The sequence below is a fragment of the Echinops telfairi genome, unplaced genomic scaffold, assembly GCF_000313985.2.
Source record: "Echinops telfairi isolate 266 unplaced genomic scaffold, ASM31398v2 ScPeMD7_20;HRSCAF=75, whole genome shotgun sequence".
Lineage (NCBI taxonomy): Eukaryota > Metazoa > Chordata > Mammalia > Afrosoricida > Tenrecidae > Echinops > Echinops telfairi.
Window position 1 is genome coordinate 5,473,064 of NW_022103917.1, and position 17,279 is coordinate 5,490,342.

A 17,279-nucleotide genomic window follows, 5' to 3' on the forward strand; every position below is an offset into this window, starting at 1 on the left:
TCACTCACTCACTCACTCCCCTCACTCCACTCACTCACTCACTCACTCACTCACTTCCCTCACTCCACTCACTCACTCACTCACTCACTCATTCACTCACCTCACTCACACACTCACTCCACTCACTCACTCACTCATTCACTCACCTCACTCACACACTCACTCCACTCACTCACCTCACTCCATTCACTCATTCACTCACCTCACTCCATCCACTCACTCACCTCACTCACTCACTCACTCACTTCCTCCCTCCCCTTACTCCACTCACTCACTCACCTCACTCCATTCACTCACTCACTCACTCACTCACTCACCTCACTCCATTCACTCACCCACCTCACTCACTCACTCACTCACTCACTCACTCACTCACTCACTCACCTACTCACCTCACTCCATTAGCTCACTCACTGCCATGAAATCAATCCCAACCCAATGGAGAGGGTAGAACTGCCTCTTTGGGTTTCTGAAACTTTAAACGGTTAGGGAAGCAGACAGGTTCATCGTTCTCCCTCAGAGCAGCTGGTGGGTTTGAACTACTGACTTTGAGTTTAGCAGCTCAGTGCATAGCTATCCATAATTTGTGCAGTAGAACACAAACACTGCCAGGTCCCACCACCAAATTGTTGCCATGTTTGAGCCCATGATCACAACCACGGTGTCAATCCATCTTGCTGAGGGTCTTCCTCTTTGTCACTGAACCTGTAACGTTTCCAGTCCCTGGTATGGAATTCTGGGGGAAAATTGCTTTTCTTCCATTGACTTTCTATCTGACCCCAGTTTTGATCTTTGTGCCTTTGTGGCTGACTTTTTCTCTGCCTTTCTTCTCTCTGAAAGCTGATGGGAACATTTTGTTATTTCCAGGCTTCTGAGATTGCACGGTGTCTACCTTGACATGGGCACTCGTATTTTTTTCAGCCACTGTGCTGGCCTTCTGGTGATCCCTTTTGGTTGTAGATCTTCTTGTCCAAATAGACTTGGTTACTGATTTGATTTTCTGGAATTTCTATTATGTGCAGGTTGGGTATCCTGGGTTGGTTTTCATGTTGTGTTTTCTCTATTTTACAGCTCTTTCCATGTCATTTCTGAGAGACCTCCAATTTATTTTCCAATATTTTTATTGTGAGTTTCGTTTCTGCCAGTATACTTCACACATTCGAAGTGTCTCACTCCTGCTTTTGGTCTCAGAACAGTCTTTCTAATAGTATCTTCCCATGAAGGCCATGTTTTCACTTGTTTATATGAGGATTAAAAGGATACCTTTTTCTTTAAAGATAAGATTTCTCCTCCCTCTATCATGTCTTGTAACTGTTTTTATATTTTATTTTTCTTTGCTTTGACTTAGAAACTTTCTTTGAAGTTTGGTGATTCATCCCTGACCACTTACATTAGGTGTAACCCACCCAAAACCTAACCCCCAGCCATTGAGTGGATTCTGGCACTTCGTGACCCTATAGGACAGAGTAGAACTTCCCTTTTGGATTTCTGTGGCTCTGCATCTTTATGGGAGCAGAAGGCTTCTCTTTCTCCATCAGAGATTCTGGTGGGTTCGAACTGCTCACCTTGGAGTTAACTCTCCAATGTGTATGTAACCCACTATGCCAGCAGATATAAAATGAAAAAACAAAGTAAATCATTGCTATTGAATGGATTCCGACTCAGGTTAGATCTGCACCTGTGGGTTTCCAAGACCAGAACTCTTTATCGAAGTCGGAAGTCTCATCTGTCTCTCTACCAGGTATAGGCACTACAAAACTGATTAGAAATTTGGCATGAGTGGTGAGTTTGTTGAACATAGTCCTCGTTGTAGGATGATTTGCCTCAAACAGATTCCTTGGGGAAGATCTCCAGAACCAGTCTGCTCTTATAGGCTCATTGGTTTCCCCAGTTGGCCACCTGCTTCATAAGGGACTCTGGCTGCATGTATATGTGTGGGAACTGCCTGTATCACTTTGCCATCTTTAACCAGAAGTGGATGACTTATTTATATTTGAATTAGATTGTATGAGATTTTACCCACATTCAGCAGAAGAGTCTGAGTCTTTCCAGAGGTATAAACCCGCATCTCTTTGTGTTCTACATATGTACATGTATGAACATTTCTTTCTAATCGGTCCCCTCTTACCCTAATTCTGAACCCAGCAATGTTTCCAGGACGCAACACCATGGCGCTTTCATTTATTGTGGCAGTGAGCCAATAAGTTTGGTGCAATAGAACACTAGCTGAGATGGTCGTGTTTTTCTTGTGATACTTACAAAACAAAACAACACTGTTGTCAAAGCCAGTCTTACTTATTTAGTGATGACTATTTTATCTTCTGAGCCTTGGTCTATGGACCTGTTTTATTTTATTCCTTTAGAAAACATATCGGAGGATTTTTTTTTAAAATCATGTCCATGTATATTCGGCCAGTCCTTGCTTTCTCACTGTTTAAGGTTCCCGCCTTAATGTGAATGTCTACATGGCAATTTCTTTTGCCTTTTTACCCTTGGGATTTCCTACTTTCCAAACCCATGAAGTAATATTGACTGTAGTTTTCATGCTCATTGTCTCTGTACCACAAGAAGAAACAACACATTTCCGGGTCCATTTTCTTTGAGATGTAAGAGATACTCATGCAGCGAGGCTCCTTGTTCAACACTTGAAATCCTCACAGGAACATGCCTTAGTGGAAATGCATTGATAATTCTCTTTTCATAACAGGAATGTCAAAAGAAATTAAAACACAGACTTGGACTGGACTCCTACTTACTCAAGCCAGTGCAACGAATCACCAAATATCAATTACTGCTGAAGGTAATTACATCATACAATCCTTTCAGTCTTGCCTTACTTGTTTGGGTGAGATAGAAGCTATGAAGAAGGGCCCCTCTGCCTAGGAAGCACTAGAAGTAGGTAGGATCAATAAGTAGGAAGGTTGGGTTTCCTAATAGAATCCATTCGATGTGCCATGGTACAAGTACTTTAGACGCCAAGCTGAGACTAGTATGGATCATTTTTCCATTCAATTCTCCAAAGAGGTTAGAGTTGATTTATGTAGGAGATTTCACTGGAGAACTTTTAATATTGCTGAGATCAAAAGAGACCAACATTTCTTAGAGCTTTGAGGAAGAACTTCATATGGACCTTCTCTCTGAAAAAGGAAAATTACAATTCAGGGTGATCCGCTGGGTGTCAGCTTAGAACTGTGTTCCATAGGATGGTTTTCAATGGCTGATTTGGGGGAAGCAGATCACCAGGCCTTTCTTCCCAGGCACTTTTGGGTGGGCTCAACCAGCAATGTTTTACTTATCAGTGGAGTCCATTAACCATTTGCACAGTCACATGTATAATTGCTTTTAAAACAAATCTCTAGTGTGGCCTAATGCTCTTTTTTTCCCAGTTCAAAAGCATCAAATGCCCTTTGCTTTATATTGTTCTATCACTTCTGCTTCTCCAATTTTCACATTGTTTTTAGATACAGTATTAATGTAACAAAGAGCACATAAGTGAAATTACAGGAAGTCCATGGGTTACCTATAACTTGGAGTTACATCATCTCCTGCAAAACCAATTATATTAAACTTGGGGGAGGGGTACATATAGTGTTTTGTAGTAACAAATGGATGCTACTTCGAGTGCTACATTGGGACATGCATCAAAACTTTTATTATTTTTACTGTATTGTTGAAGATGTTTCAGTATGCCTGGAAGTGCTTTGAAAAATTCTTTATGCATAGATGTGTACACAATAAAAGTACACTGAGACACACATGTGCCTAACTTGATGTTGAATATGAACCATACCTAATTGTTCCCACTTATGTGCAAATTTGCCTTGAAGACTGAAGACCAGGACTTGTTCATAATCCAGGGGGTTATCGTACTCAAAAAAAGTGATGTTATCTTTGAGTTCTTCCTTGAATGTATATTAGCCAAAAAGTTAATAATTTTAATCCAGCTATTAATAACCACCTAATATGACATCCATTCCTGGTTTCCAATGACAGGATCTATTAAAATATAGCACAGACTGTGAAGGGACTGAGCAATTAAAGGCAGCGCTGGACTCAATACTGGAATTACTGAAGTCAGTGAATGACTCCATGCATCAGATAGCAGTGACTGGCTACGTCGTAAGTTAATCCTCCAAGTTGTTGGGATTTGGGGTGGGTAAACCTGTCAACATCCCCTTTCCCCCTCCTGGAACCATTGAGAAATAAGGTGCGGGGAGAGACAACCAAATGGGACTATTATGCTAATGCCAAGTAAAGAATTGGCTCCTGATCCATACGCAGATAGATTTGCAATGTTCCATTGGCCCCAGTGCCTGCGCCTCAGTCCAGACCTGGGGACTTCTGCCTGAAGGCATGTTTGGGTCTGTTCAGGAGACAGACCATCCTTGAATGCAGGTTTTTTTTCCTTCCTACAGTTTTATTGGCATATAATTCACATATCATAGTGATTAGTAAGTACATGAAACAACAACAAAGGAAATAATAAGGAAGTCTATAAATGAAATTAATTCAGTACAGAAAAAAAATATGTGAAATAGAGAAGTCCATAGACGAATGAGTGGATTCGGGGCTCTTATTTAATTCTTGCCCTATTTCAAGAATATTTAGTTCTTTTTTTTAAAGTCATTTTATTGGGGGCTTGTACAACTCTTATCACAATTCGTACATACATTGTGTGTCAAGCACATTTGTACATTTGTTGCTCTCATCATTTTCAAAGCATTTGCTTTCTACTTGAACCCTTGGTATCAGCTCCTCATTTTCCCCCTCCTTCCTTACTACCCCCTCCCTCATGAACCCCTGATAATTTATAAATTATTATTCCGTCATATCTTGCCCTGTACGACGTCTCCCTTCACCCCCTTTTCTGTTGTGTGTCCCCCAGGGAGGAGGTCACATGTAATCGGTTCCCTCTTTCCACCCCACCTTCCCTCCACCCTCCCAGTATCGCCACTCTCACCACTGGTTCTGAAGGGCTCATCTGTCCTGGATTCCCTGTGTTTCCAGTTCCTATCTGTACCAGTGTACATCCTCTGGTCTAGGCAGACTTGTAAGGTAGAATTGGGATGGCTGTTTTGTCTAGTTCAGCATCTCCTTTCACTGCCATCGAGTGGATTCTGACTCATAGTGCCCCTATATGACAGGATAGGACTGTCCCTGTGAGTTTCTGAGACGGTAACTCTTTATGGGAACAGCAAGCCTTACCTCTCTTTTGAAAGGAGCCACTGGTGGTTTCGAACTGCAGAACCTTGAGGTTAGCAGCCCAACATGTAACCTCTAGTCCAGGAGGACTTCCCCCAGTCCAGCATATAGAGATGGAAGAAAAGGATCAAATCTTCTGAGTTGGGGGCCTTTTTAACAGATTAACTCCACCCACGGGGGGGGGGGTGCTGGTGGGGGGAAAGCTTGACTGGCATCTGTCATCCACCAATCAGAATTGAGGAAGAGATGGAGTATGTTACTTCAGCAGACAGACTTCCCACAAGGAGGCCAGAAGCCAGGGAGACGGAGTTTCTCCTATTTCCATCCCTCAAAGTGATTTCGCACATTTGTGACACCTAGTGTGGTTGAACCGAAAAAGTCTTAGTAATTAAGGCTGTTGAGATGCTACCATGTATGCTTCAGGGTTGTAATGCCTCCAGTGTGACACTACAATGCAGACGCCAGAGAGCTGAGTGAAGCTCTGCCTGGTCTAATGGCTCCTGATTTCTGTTGCAGGGAAATTTGAACGACCTGGGCAAGATGATCATGCAAGGCCCATTTAGTGTCTGGATGGGCCACCGGAAAGGACCTACCAAAATGAAGGATTTTGCTCGATTTAAGCCCATGCAGCGTGTCCTCTTCTTGTATGAGAAAGCCATCATTTTTTGTAAGAAGCGCATGGAAGGCGGAGAAGGCTCTGAGAGATTTCCATCATACAGTTTTAAAAACTGTTTGGATGTAAGTTCCTTTGGATGATGTCATGTAATAGTGTTGTGTGTGCATGTGTGTGGATACATATGGAGGCTTCAAACTTGTCTGGGAATGTGGAATGAAAAGATACTGGAATTTGTCCACGAGCTGCTTGCTGCCCTCCTCGTATATCCCGTGTGTATGTGTGTGTGTGTGTGTGTGTGTGTGGCGTGGGGGCATAATTCACCACACATAAAGCTCAAGTACTTTTCCATCCAAGTGAGGATTTTCTCCTTTAGCCGCACATCATGTCCTTTAGAAGACACCGGGACGCTAATTGGGAAGGAGGTAAAGCTGCGATTGCCAGCTGGTAAGGAGAGAGTGAATGAGTGAGCAAGCGAGCTAGGGAGCCAGTTGAAGGCTTGAGTGTTCCCATCCTTTTTCCCCTCACTCTGTCCTCAGGCGGTCTGCCAGGGTCCTCGCTGAGCCTCAGCGATCTCTGTTGGCACACTCTTAACCCATCACGAATGAGACTCGGTGGCCTTCCAGGGCTTGGCAGGCAGGAGCGTTCATGGTGCAGGAGAGAAAAAGAGGAAACGTTTGATTTTCTTTTTCATCAGTGCAAATGGATAACAGGAGGGCAGGAGGAAGGGATACCGAAAGGCAGGGGGGAATATGCTGACAGGAACCGGAAGCACTTTGGGGCCCCTTCAGTAGAGTCATCCCCAGAGCAACTGGTTTTAATGAAGAGGATGAGATAATGTCTCCTGAAATAGTCAAAAGAAAAGAAAAAGAAAACAACAACAACAAAAGAAAACCTCTCTGCCATTGAGTCAATTCCATCTGACAGCAACCCTATAGAACTAGGTTGAACTGACCCTGTGGATTTCCAAGACTGTCATTCTCCTTTCTCCTGTGAAACAGCTGGTGGTTTTGAACGGCTGACCTTGAGGATAGCAGCCCAGCATGGGGTCTCTAGGGCTCTTGAGATGGGCATGGGGCATTTCTGCTAAGGTAGCACTGGATCTGCAAGCCCTGCTTAAGAATCACTCTATGGATTTAGGGACCCAAAACTCTTCCTCCTGGACCCCTGCCCTAGGGTCAGGTCCTTGAACTACTCCTACATCTACTCCCCGCCACCCCCACCCCACTGCAGCTTCTCTCAAACTCTGTTTTCAAAATGCTCCTTTGAGATGAGCAGTCTACCTCCTAGTACAGAAATCTCCAGGGGACTTTTATGTCTCTAATAAACTTTCCTGGAGAACCATGGATTTGTAATCTCTGCCTCTTTCTTGGGAAAGGTACTTTATCTTTCTTTGTTGAATATAGGCATACTTTAGTGAAATCCATTTGATGCGTATTTTATTAGTGAGGTGGCCATTGTGGACATTGAATGTAGAATTTCTGGTTGGTATTGATTTTTCATTGATCTTTATTTATCACAGTGATGGGCACAGCAAGAAAATGTTTCCAGATTACATTATATTTATGAGGGCCTGGTATGAAGTAATGAAGTCATAAGAACACAAATGACAACAATTACCACAGAAACAGAGAGGGCTGGGATAGACATGAGAAATATTTGACGAGAAAATAGTTGGACTGGGTGACTTGCTAGATACAGGCAAGAAGTAATATATAATATTTGAATGAAGCTAATCGATCCGATTTGGCTTAAGGATACAAGGCATTATTGTCTTACAATAATGCCTCATATCTTTAAAAGAAAAAAAAAGTCATCAGTGACGCCTGTAAGGTTTTAGACCAGGATTGCTGGGGAAATAAAATGTTGATGCCACTGAGACCAATGGAAATTTCTTTGGTGGCGCAATGGGTTACGCTTCGAGCTACTAATCGAAAGGTCAGCAGTTAGAAACCACCAGCTACTTCTCAGGAGAAAAACGAGGCTTTCTACTCTCACAGGAGCAGTTCTACCCTGTTGTATAGGGTCGCTTGGAGTTGGAATTGATTTGGTGGCAATAAGCTTGGTGTGATTTGGTTTGGGTGGCGTACGTGGTTATGTGTTGGACTGCTACCTGCATGGTCAGCAGTTCGGACCCACCAGCCATCCTTGGGAGAAAGGTGAGGCTGTCTCTTCTCATGAAGCCTCAGGAACTCTGCCCAATAGGTTTGCTATGAGTTGGGAATCGACTTGATGGCAGTAGATAAAGGTTTAGGGCATGGATGAGCTATAGTTAAAGTTGACAAAAGAAAGGTTCTGTAGTCACAGTTAATCAGAAGGAGAGATGGGAGTTTTTCCATTTCCTCAGTTCATACATTACCTTTCTTTTCTTTTCAAAAAACCAACAAGCATAAAGCTGGTACTCTGTGCCAGGAAGTGTTCTGAGCATTTACAAATACCATTATGAACTCATTTACTGATCATAGCAACTTTCTGTGAACGAGGCACTGCTATTTTTATTCCCATTTTAACTATGGGAAAAATGAAGCACAGCGAAGTCAGTAACTCACTCAAAGTCACATTGCTGGCAAGTGGTGGGCTGGACTTCTATAGAGGGAATAAATTGGAATATTAACCAGCTTGTTAAATAATTAATAAAAATAGCCATTTAAAGTAATTTAGGTATGACTTTTCCCCAAAAGCCCACACCATCACAGTGGTTTCAAGTCATAGCGACCCTGCTAGGACAGGATAGAGCCCTGTTGGCATAGTGGGCTACGCATTGAACTGCTAACCACAAGGTCAGTAGTTTGAGCTCACCAGTCACTTTGCTGTAAAAAGATGTGGCTATTTGCTTCTTTTCTCATGGAGTGGCTGGTGGTTTAAAACTGGTGACCTAGCAGTTATCAGCCCAACACGTAACCACTACACCACCAAGGCTCCTTGGCGTTAATGCTACGGGGCTTTTAAAAGTTCATGGAAAATTCCATTATCTTTTCATTCCATTTTCCCGCTCACTTTCTGAAGCCTCCTCACACCACATTGTTCACTGATAGCAGAAATCAATCTTGCACGAATGACTTGCATGTGCTGATTCATAGCATTTGTTGCTCATCGTTGGGATGAAGCATGGCACCTGAACTCTAAAGCTCAGAGTGTGATGACAACATTTAGATACTCTTGTCAACTTATGTTTTACTCATGGAGGACAAAGTGCCTGTTTTTGCCCAAGCGAGCAATTCAGTTTCACATAGACGATGCTGAAGTGCATGCAGTATAATTTCGTGCTCAAAATAAAATACTCAAGAAAATGTCTTCTTCTGTGTTGTAGATAAATGAAGTTGGAGTCACTGAGTATGTTAAAGGAGATGGCCGCAAGTTTGAACTCTGGAGCAGTGGAAAGGAAGAAGTTTACACTCTCCAGGTTGGACATTTACTATTTATTCTAGATGCCATAACCTACTTTGAGATTCAGAAGTGTAAACTGGCAAACATATTTTGATATCTGTTTAAACTATCTGTTTCTTTTGTTTAATGCTGTACTTTGATGGCTACAATCCATAAAAAGATGCTTGCATGGTTTGGGTTGATTTCTACTATTAACAAACTTCAAATGCTTGTTACACTATTTGGGATACTATTTTAGGAACCTTTCAATCTATCATCTGTCACTCAATGTCTTCTGTAAATAGGTTGTCTTTCCAACCACAGTAGCACTTACCCTATTTGGGCAAAATGAAACATGAAAGGATTTACTTAAAAAAATAACATATAGTTTAATAGTTCAGTCATATTAAAGAAGGGTTGTGCAGTCCTCGCCACAGTCGACATTTTCTTCCTTCTTGTACCCATCGCTGTTGCCTCCCCATTTCTCCCCCTCTCCTTCCATGGCACCAGGGATTTCGTAATCCTGTTGCTGTCTTCCTAGATCCACCCATCCTGACTTCTTTATACAGAAAAAGGTACAAAACAAAGACAAAATCCATAAAAGGACCCAGCAACATGACCAAATAAAACAGAAAAACCTTAATCGCAAAGAAAGCAGAGAATAATAAAAAACTAGAATCAATTCAAAATGCATTAAAAGGGAGTTCTAATGTCAAGATTTACATTTTTAACAAACTTTCATGTGGGGGGGAAAAATAAAAGCCCCAAGCAAAGTGAAATGATATTTTACGTGTGCTCGGTGTTGTTACTTCCTTATTTAAGGGCCATTTCAAAATGGATTGGGCTACACTTCACCTACTCTACTGATTTGCTGCTTAGGGATCTTAAGATTCAAAGGATTATAAAGGGGAAATAAGGTTCTAGGTAGTAGATCATGTTTCATCGGTTTAATGAAGCTGTTGCATTATAAACATCCTCTTTTTAAAATGTCACCTCCATTCTTTTTAAATCGGCAGGCTCCAAATATGGACGTGAAGATGACATGGCTAAAAGAAATAAGAACCATTTTGTTGAAGCAACAGGAACTCGCAGGTAAATTTAATCATGAATTAATTATTCAGAACCAGAAGAACAGTAGAAGCTCATAGGTGCAGATTTTGTGGCCATCCGTAGGGAATGGAGCAGATAGTCCCAGGCAATCCCTGGGATCTGCTCCTTACTGGATCTTTGTTTTTCAGTGACATTTGTAAGTCAGAACTGGCACATAAGGTTCTTATTTCGCCCCACTAAAAACAAACAATAACACCCACACTCACTGCCATCAAGTGGATTCCGTAGTGAGTGACAGTCGCGGAAACCCATAGGGGTAGTTGGACCTTGTCCCACTGGGTCCCTCGGAACCATCCTAAAATGCAAGGAAAAGAAACACAGGGGACACTGCTAACCGCAGTGTGAGGTGTTGAGCTGCTAATTGCAAGGCGGCTGCTCAAACCCACGGAGCGCTCTGAGGAAGAGAGATGGAGCTGTCTGCTCCTTTCCAGACTAACTGTCTTAGGAATTCTGCATCGGGGCACTACGAATTGGCAGTGGGGTTTAGTGCACAGTGATGTAAAAGCTGCATGTGCAGCAAGTGAAGGTGATTACAGTGAATAATTTGTTGTAAATAGGTTTGCTTGAATTGTTTCAAATTTAGATACCATTAAAGGGCAAGTAAGAGTTTCCCATAAGCCAGGGATTCACAACCTTCATTACTATTTATAAGGAGAGAGTTTGGTAAATTAATAGAAAGATCGAGATTCAGGAGGCTGTTTAAAACCATTTGGGAGAATGAACTCAAGCTTGATTGAGAAGTCATTGAAAAGCAAGGCAATGCAGATGCAGTCAATTGACTGTGTTATTTGCAACTTCTCACCATAAGGCAACTCTGCTTAGGCTTGCCAGTCATCCATCATGGCTCAGTAAACCAAGATCTAGTTCTAAACATGCATTTCTTGACTAATGTGGCTTCAGCCTTTCCCAAACCCAAATTCAGACTGGTCTTCTCTCTCAGGTTATCAGGTGAGTACAGCTTATCTGGAATTCTTGAATGGGAATGGTGTATTAAGTCACTAGCTTTCAAGTAAGTACGAAGACTGACTTCTGACTGATCCATAATAAGTTCTGTTATTATTTTGCAGTTAAAAAACAAGAGCAACGGGATCAGATGGCCGGCCAGGGGCCGCTTTCCCTTAAGCAGAATGAGTAAGTGAATTTTCTCTAAGGAGAAAAATGTTCTCAATCTTTGGTTTTCTGTAGCTAACATGAAACAATATAATTGAAGTATCTCTGACAAACTCCACCCACCATTTTAGCAGGAATCCATCCAATTCTAGAAACGCATAATTTTGTCAGTTCTAGCCTTATCCTTGCTGTCTGATAGTCCCTAACAGCGATTCCTTGTTCACGTCAAGGTTAACTATAATAGTTTGAGCTGGCTTTTAAACTTGGCTCTTACACTATCCTGAGGGATTGGGGGGAAAACGGGGTATTGCATATGGAATAAAGGTGGCTATCATTATGGCTTTCTCCTCTTTTTGGTCACTTTCCATCTGAATGGAGAATTCCAAGAATATGCAAACAGACTAGATGAAGCCCTGGCTATCTGCAGTGTCACTGGCTCACTCTTGTGGTCCCTTGATAGAGACCTGTCACTGCTGAGTTGGACTTTTTTCTGCCTTGGGGTGTGTGGATATGATGATCCACAGAGGGAACTGTCCCTGGACAAAACCACGAAGTCCCCAAACCAGCCCTAAACCAGCTCTGCTGCTAGTTTAGAGATGGGGTCTTTGTAGCCTACCTTTGTTGTGGTTAGCTCGTGTTGAATGGTCAGCAACTCCTGGAGCTCTGGTGGTGTAATGGTAGATGTTAGGTTGTTAACAGCAAGGTCAGTGTGTTAGTCCGGGTAGACTAGAGAAACAAATTCATAGATACCCATATGTGTAAATGAAAGAGCTTTATATACAAGAGCAATTGAATATTGAGAAAACAGCCCAGCCCAGTCCAGATCAAGTCCACAAGTCCGATATTAGCCCATATGTCCGATACCAATCTATAAAGTTCTCTTCAGACAACACATGCAATGATGCTGAATGCAGGAAGATCGCTGGCCAGTGGGTGGGAAGTCTTGTGGATCCAGTGGCAATAGAGGCATCCCAGCACTGGCAGGGGTCTCCCCATGTGGCTCCTTCAGGTCCAGAGCTCTAGCGAAGCTCCGTGTGTCTTGTTAGCAAGCATGTCTCACAGGGAGTGAGCCTGTGTCCCGCCTCCAGCAAGCTGTTTATCTCCTTGGTGCCTCCAAATGAGGTCATCAAGCTGCGACCTGATTGACAGGCTAACCTCCATCCCTTCACTCTTAAGTCTCAAATTGACAACAGATTATGTAACTACCACAGTCAGCAATTCAAAACCACCTGCAGCTCTTCAGGAGAAATGCAAAGCTTTCAACTCCCATAAAGAGTTACAGTCTTGGAAACCCAGGGGGGGGGGTGGTTCTATCTACCCCATTCTACAGGGTTGCTACAAATCAGAATGGACTCTGTGGCAGTGAGGTTTTGTTGTTTTGTTTGTCATAGTGATTCCACGCACAAAGAAATGCTGCCCAGTCCTGCCCATCCCTATAATGTCTTATAAATCAGACTCTTAGGATTTCTTTGGCTGATTCTCAGAAGTATATTAGCAGGCCTTTATTCTTGGTCTGAAAGCTCTGCTGAAACCTGTTTAGTATCATAACAACATTCAAGGCTCCACTGTCAGATAGAGGCTGCATATGAGGTGAATTGGCCAGGAGGACCCCAGGTCGCTTACATGGAAGGTGAGAATCCTACTATTGAACCGCCACTGCCTCCTCCATTCTGTTTCTGTGCATTCTAAAAGGGGGAGTTTCAACTGGAACATTTACATTCAGAAAGAATTCCCACACTGGTTCCAAAGTCTTGGCACAGAAATGGACTGCTGTGGCACCTGCATGATTGTGGGAATTCTGGAATGACTTCCTAGAAATACTAGTTTTGTTTTTAGTGCATATCGCCTTTAAAAATTGCCAAAACATGTTTGTTGGTTCATCTGGTGTCTTGGGTTGTTGTTTTGTGCCGTTGTGTTAATTCCAACTCACAAGCACACTGCAGAACAGAGTAGAATGACTCCATGAGGTTTCCTAGGTCACATTTTTTGCCTTCTGAGCGGTTGGTGAGTTTGAACTGTCAGCCTTTGGTTGGGAGCTGAGCACTCTGCTACTGAGGATCCTTTTAAAAATCATATGTGTAAAGACTTTAGATTTGATGTGGTAATCAACTTAGTAATAGCTGACACAGATTCAACAGTATGAATTTGTTTAAGGTTTCATCTTCATTTACACACATTTTACCTAATTCGCTAAAGTTAAAAATCTGCAGAGCAAGGAGGATTTTACACAACGTACCTTCCTTAAATGTTGATGTTAGGTGCATATAGTTCATTCCAACTCATAGCAACCATATGGACAATTAGCGAAATGCTGCCTGAACCTCCTCCAGCCTCACAATCATTGTTGTGTTTGAACCCATTGTTGCAGTCACTGTGTCAGTCCATCTTGTTGAAGGTTTTCCTCTTTTTCATTGGTCTTCTTAACCAAACAATGGTGTCTTTCTCCAGGGACCAGTCCATCCTAATGACATGTACATAGTTTGTGAGGCCGAGTCTCATCATCTTTACTTCTAAAGAGCATTATACTTCTTCCAAGAAAGATGTTTTAGTCTGGGTGGACTAGAGAAATAAATTCTTAGACATTCATGTGTATAAGAAAGAGCTTTATATAAAGAGTAATTGCACATTAAGAAAATATCCCAGCCCAGTCCAGATCAAGTCCATAAGTCAGATAGTAGCCCATATGTCCTATATCAATCAATAAAGTCCTATTCAGACCCAGGAAACACATGCAATGGCACAGAATGCAGGAAGATCACAGACCAGTGGGTGGTAAGTCTTGTGGATCCAGTGATGTTGTAAGCATCTCAGTGCTGGCATCAGTCTCCACGTGGCTCCTCCAGGTCAGGGCACTAGCGCAGCTCCATGTGTCTTGTCAGCTACAATGTCTCCCAGGGAGTGAGCCTGTGTCCCACCTCAAGGGAGCTTTTAGCTCCTTAGTACCTCCAAATGAGGTCATCAAGCTGCCACCTGGTTGACAGGCTAAACTCCACCCCTTCACTCTTAATCCTCTCAAATTGACAACAGGTTTTGTAACTACCACAACAGACTTGTTTGTTCTTCTGGCACTCTGTAGTCTATTTAACATTCTTCACCAAAAATGTAATTCAAATGCAATAATTATCCTTTTATCTTTCTTCAGCATTGTCCAGCTTTCACATGCATATGAGGTGATTGAAAATACCTTGGCTTGGATCAGGCACATTCTAGTCCTCAAAGTGACATCGTTGCTTTATAACACTTTTGAGAAGTCTTTAGAGCTAGATTTGCCCAATGTGATAACATTGTTTGATTTCTTAAATATTTCTCCATTGGCATTGATTGTGTATCCAAGTAAGATGTAATTGTTGAAAACTTTGATATTTTCACTAATTATCATGATATTGGTTATTGGTCCACTTGTAATGATTTTTGTCTCTAATCCATACTGAACGACTGCAGTCTTTGAGCTTCATCCTCAAGTCATCTCTTTCAGTACGCAAGGTCTTGTCATCTGTACTTCACAGGATATTGATGATTCTTCCGCCAATCCCGATACCAAGTTCTTTGTCAAATAGTATAGTTTTGGGGGGTTATTTGTCCAACATTCTTGTTCTGTTCAAGCAACTGCCTCTCAATACATGTAACGGTTCCACATGAACACAATGATGTGTTCTGAAATTCCTATTCTTCACAATGTTATCCATAGTTTGGGATGGTCCACAAAATCAAATGCCTTTGCCTAGTCACAAAAACAAAGGTAAACATTTTTTCTTATATTTTCTTCTTTCAGCCAACCTCCATCTGACATAGCAATGATAGCCCTCCTTCTACACCCTGTTCTGAATCTAGCATGCATTTCTAATGTTTCCTTTTGATGTACTGCTGGAAATTCGTTAAAATTATCTTCAGTAAAAAAAAAAAGTGTTTTATATTAAAGATATTCTTCAATATTTGACCAGGCCGCTGTCTCCCAAATTTCTTAAAATAGATGAATGAGTCCTTCCAATGTTGCATTTGTTGGTTGAAACATCTGTGGGTATTCTGTCGATTCTTGGAGACTTGTTTTTCACCAACAATTTTAGTTCAGCGTGGACTTTTTTCTTCAGTACCATCAGTTCTTGATCATATACTATCTCTTGAAATGGTTGGATGTTGACCAATTCTTTCTGCCATAGCGACTCTGTCTGTGTATTCGTTCCATCTGCTTTGAATGCTTCTTGTATTGTTCAATATTTTGCCCTTAGAATCAATATTTCAGATAGAGACTTGAGGGGTTTTCCCTTCAATTTCTTCAGCTTGAGGAATGCTGAATGGGTTCCTCTCTTTTCGTTCTCTAACTCCTCCAGGGTTTTGCACACGTCATTATACTATTGTACTTTATCTTTTTCAGTTGCCCTTTGAAATCTTCGGTTCAGCTTTGTCACTTATCATTTCCTCCATTTGCTTTAGCCACTCTATATTCAAGAGCAAGTTTCTGGGTTTCTTCTGCTATCCATTTTGGCCTTTTTTTCCCTTTATGATTTAGTAGGTAGGTATTTTTTTCCCATTGACCATTAAAGAGAGGACCTTTTGGCTAGGTTATTAGAGTTTATACTTTTTTGTATTATGAAGTATAATCACATGGACTTAAAATGGGATATCAGTTCTATTTGAATGGATTCTAAAGGCATGCTCATAAGACATGGCATTCCTTGGTGAAAGAAATATCATTTGACCTTCCTTACTCAGTTTAGACTGTACCGCAGCTTCCTGAATTTGACCTGTTTCCTATTTCAGCAAGCAAAAGGGAAGTTCTGTCAGCACTGAGGTGACCGCATCTGCACACATTGGCGCTGCGGCCATGGCGGGCAATGCAGAAGGTGTGCCAGTTCATGCAGAAGCAAGCAGAGGTATGTATCATGATCATCCAAAGCTAAGCTTCATGGCTGTGCCCACTTTCATCTACCATAATTAATTTGGAAAATCTGCCTATGACTTTGTATGAAACGAAATGATGCTCACCCATTTCTAAAAGGCGTTTCTGACTTATGGTACATGTGCAAGTCATTCTGGTGGGCAATGTAGAGCCATAGTTGTCTAAGCGGTGTCCCTGGAACCCATCAGCATAGTTTGTTAGGCAAATTCTCCAGCTTCATTCTAGACCTCTGGAATCAGAAATTCAGACATTGGGGCCAAGCCTTTGGAGTTTAAATAAAACCTCCAGGTAATGCTGAGGCAAACTCAAGTTTGAGCCCCTGCTGTGGAGGATACACAGCTGTTCCATGGGAGAAAGATGTGGCAATCTGCTTCCATAAAGATCGACAGCCTTGGAAGCCCTCTGGGGTCATTCTAGTCTGTCCACTAGGGTCACTAGGAGGCTGAATGAACTCGATGGCAATGGGTTTGGTTTTGATTTAGGATTGGTTCCAAAGAGTGCTTACATCACTTACCATATGTTTAATGAATCGAGAACAGTCACTAGTAGCCGGACAACTTGTTTTTAGGCAAATTGTGCCATTCAGAGTGATTGATTTCAAACAATTTAATTCAACAAATAATAAACACAATCTATTGGTACTTATGCAAAGTGCTGGGTATACAGTCTAATTAATGCACACTCAGCGGCCATTCCCATAAAGCTAGGCTGTATGAAAGGCAATTCCACAGGCAATGAAAATGAAATGTGCCAAGTGCTGTGATAGCCAGGTCACATGAACAGGTCTGAGAAATGCCTAACATAGTTAGCCTGTGATCCTCAACACTTAAAAAGAGGGCCCTTCTGTGGAAGATTTCCCATGAGTTCAGGAGAAACAAGTAATGACAAGCATGCTCAATTTCCAGGTAAACATCCAAAGCGCACAGTGCTTGAGTCCTCTATGTCCTCAGGAGAGAGTCACGTATGTTTTTGGCTTCATTT

The 17,279-nt window shown here is 42.0% G+C and overlaps 1 protein-coding gene across 1 annotated transcript in view; it reads left to right on the forward strand.

The window, feature by feature from the left end:
- MCF2 (MCF.2 cell line derived transforming sequence) overlaps nucleotides 1-17,279 on the forward strand; it is a 54,529-nt gene that overhangs the window by 36,213 nt on the left and 1,037 nt on the right. Inside the window, exons 18-24 of the mRNA XM_045288367.1 lie at nucleotides 2,708-2,800; nucleotides 3,994-4,119; nucleotides 5,719-5,940; nucleotides 9,126-9,218; nucleotides 10,198-10,273; nucleotides 11,359-11,422; nucleotides 16,160-16,272. Coding sequence (XP_045144302.1) covers nucleotides 2,708-2,800; nucleotides 3,994-4,119; nucleotides 5,719-5,940; nucleotides 9,126-9,218; nucleotides 10,198-10,273; nucleotides 11,359-11,422; nucleotides 16,160-16,272 — 787 coding nt within the window. The remainder of the gene's footprint in view (nucleotides 1-2,707; nucleotides 2,801-3,993; nucleotides 4,120-5,718; nucleotides 5,941-9,125; nucleotides 9,219-10,197; nucleotides 10,274-11,358; nucleotides 11,423-16,159; nucleotides 16,273-17,279) is intronic.